Consider the following 2,012-nt stretch of genomic DNA (forward strand, 5'->3'; position numbering starts at 1 on the left):
CTCCTACTGGGGATGTGCCCGCAACCCAGGTACATGCCCTTGACCGGAATCGAACCTGGGACCTTTCAGTCCACAGGCCGGCGCTCTTTCCACTGAGCCAAACCCGTTTTGGCATTTATCTTTTTTAATATATAAGAATCGGCTGCCTCCTGCACGCCCCCCACTGGGGATGGAGCATGCCCATCCGCTCCCTGACCTTCTCCCCGGACTCCCAGCTCCTCGTCACGGCCTCGGACGACGGCTACATCAAGATCTACGACGTGTGAGTCGCCTGCTGAGCTGGGCTCTTGTTGCTAAAGACGCGTCGGGTCGCACGGGGCGGGGATTGTGGGGTGTCCGGGAGGCCACAGGCTGTTCTGCCGGAGGTGATTTCATTTCACGTTTTACACCGTAAACGGCTGCAGCGATTAAACTTGCCTGTCTGAGGTCAGGTTAAAAATGGTCCCTCCATCCTGGCCAGTGCGGCTCAGGGGTTGACTGTCGACCTAGGAACCAGGAAGTCACGGTTCGATTCCCGGTCAGGGCACATGCCCGGGTTGTGGGCTCGATCCCCAGTGTGGGGCATGCAGGAGGCAGCCGGTCCATGATTCTCATTATTGATGTTTCTCTCTCTCTCTTTCTCTCCCCCTCTCCCTTCCTCTCTGACATCAATAAAAATATATATGTATGTATATATTCATCTTTTTTTTAAAATATATTTTATTGATTTTTTACAGAGAGGAAGGGAGAGAGATAGAGAGCTAGAAACATCAATGAGAGAGAAACATTGACCAGCTGCCTCCTGCACACCTCCTACTGGGGATGTGCCCGCAACCCAGGTACATGCCCTTGACCGGAATCGAACCTGGGACCTTTCAGTCCACAGGCCGGCGCTCTTTCCACTGAGCCAAACCCGTTTTGGCATTTATCTTTTTTAATATATAAGAATCGGCTGCCTCCTGCACGCCCCCCACTGGGGATGGAGCCTGCAACCCGGGCATGTGCCCTTGACCGGAATTGAACCTGGGGCCCTTCAGTCCGCAGCCCGGTGCTCTATCCACTAAGCCACACCGGCCAGGGCAGTGTGTGTGTGTGTGTTTTCTCTCCGAGCCACGTGGGTGGTGAGGGCACCTGCAGGGAGGCACAGCCTGGATGGGCCCCCCATGCCCTGTCTTCAGTCTCTCCGCCTCGGAGCGGCTGCCGAGCGTGGCCCCTCCTGTGTGAGCGTCTGCGCTCTGCTCGTCACGGCCCTGTGCCCGCTCTGCGTGGCATCGGCAGGCTCTGGGTCGGTGCCGTGGGGGACGTGCCTCCCTGGGGGCGTGTGATGGGCATGTGCTGCCATTGTCAGGGAGCAGGTGGGCCCGGTAAGCGGGCAGCTAGTCACGTGCTGACGCCTCTCCGCATTGGACCCGTTCTCGTTTCAGACAACACGCCAACTTGGCGGGCACCCTGAGCGGCCACGCGTCCTGGGTGCTGAACGTGGCCTTCTGTCCGGACAACACCCACTTTGTCTCCAGGTACGTGAGCCGCCTGGCACTCGGGTGGCCTCTGCTCGCTGCGGCCTTTCCCCTTTAGGTGGTGAAGTTCGCCGCCCTTCTGAACACGTAGTTCCAGCCCGTACTTTTCCTTGTGAATTTGGGGCTCCGCCTGCAGTTGGTTAAGGGGTGGTGGCTCCTGGCGAGAACCCTGCCGTGTGGGCCGGGCAGGTCAGGGTCAGGGCAGGAGGCCACCGGCAAGGGGCACAAGCAGAGTCGGTGCCAAAGAGTCCGGGATCTTTAGTCAGATTCCTCCCGTCGGACCAGCCTGAACATGTTTTCTGATACCAACGTTCCCTCTTCTGTAAAGTTCGTCGGACAAAAGTGTGAAAGTCTGGGATGTCGGAACGAGGACCTGTGTTCACACCTTCTTCGACCACCAGGATCAGGTACGGCGCCCGGAGCGCTGCGATTCTCGGGTTCGCTGCGTCGTCTGCCCCATGCCAACCCCTCCTGGCCTCGCTGCTGCTGGTGGTCAGGACGGTGGGCCGGCTCTGA

The 2,012-nt window shown here is 58.7% G+C and overlaps 1 protein-coding gene across 1 annotated transcript in view; it reads left to right on the forward strand.

Moving 5' to 3' along the window:
* The window catches only part of WDR61 (WD repeat domain 61), a 20,382-nt gene that overhangs the window by 16,539 nt on the left and 1,831 nt on the right, over positions 1-2,012 (forward strand). The window contains 3 exon segments of the mRNA XM_005874439.2: positions 176-262; positions 1,404-1,496; positions 1,825-1,903. Coding sequence (XP_005874501.1) covers positions 176-262; positions 1,404-1,496; positions 1,825-1,903 — 259 coding nt within the window.

Source organism: Myotis brandtii, unplaced genomic scaffold (genome assembly GCF_000412655.1).
Source record: "Myotis brandtii unplaced genomic scaffold, ASM41265v1 scaffold439, whole genome shotgun sequence".
NCBI lineage: Eukaryota > Metazoa > Chordata > Mammalia > Chiroptera > Vespertilionidae > Myotis > Myotis brandtii.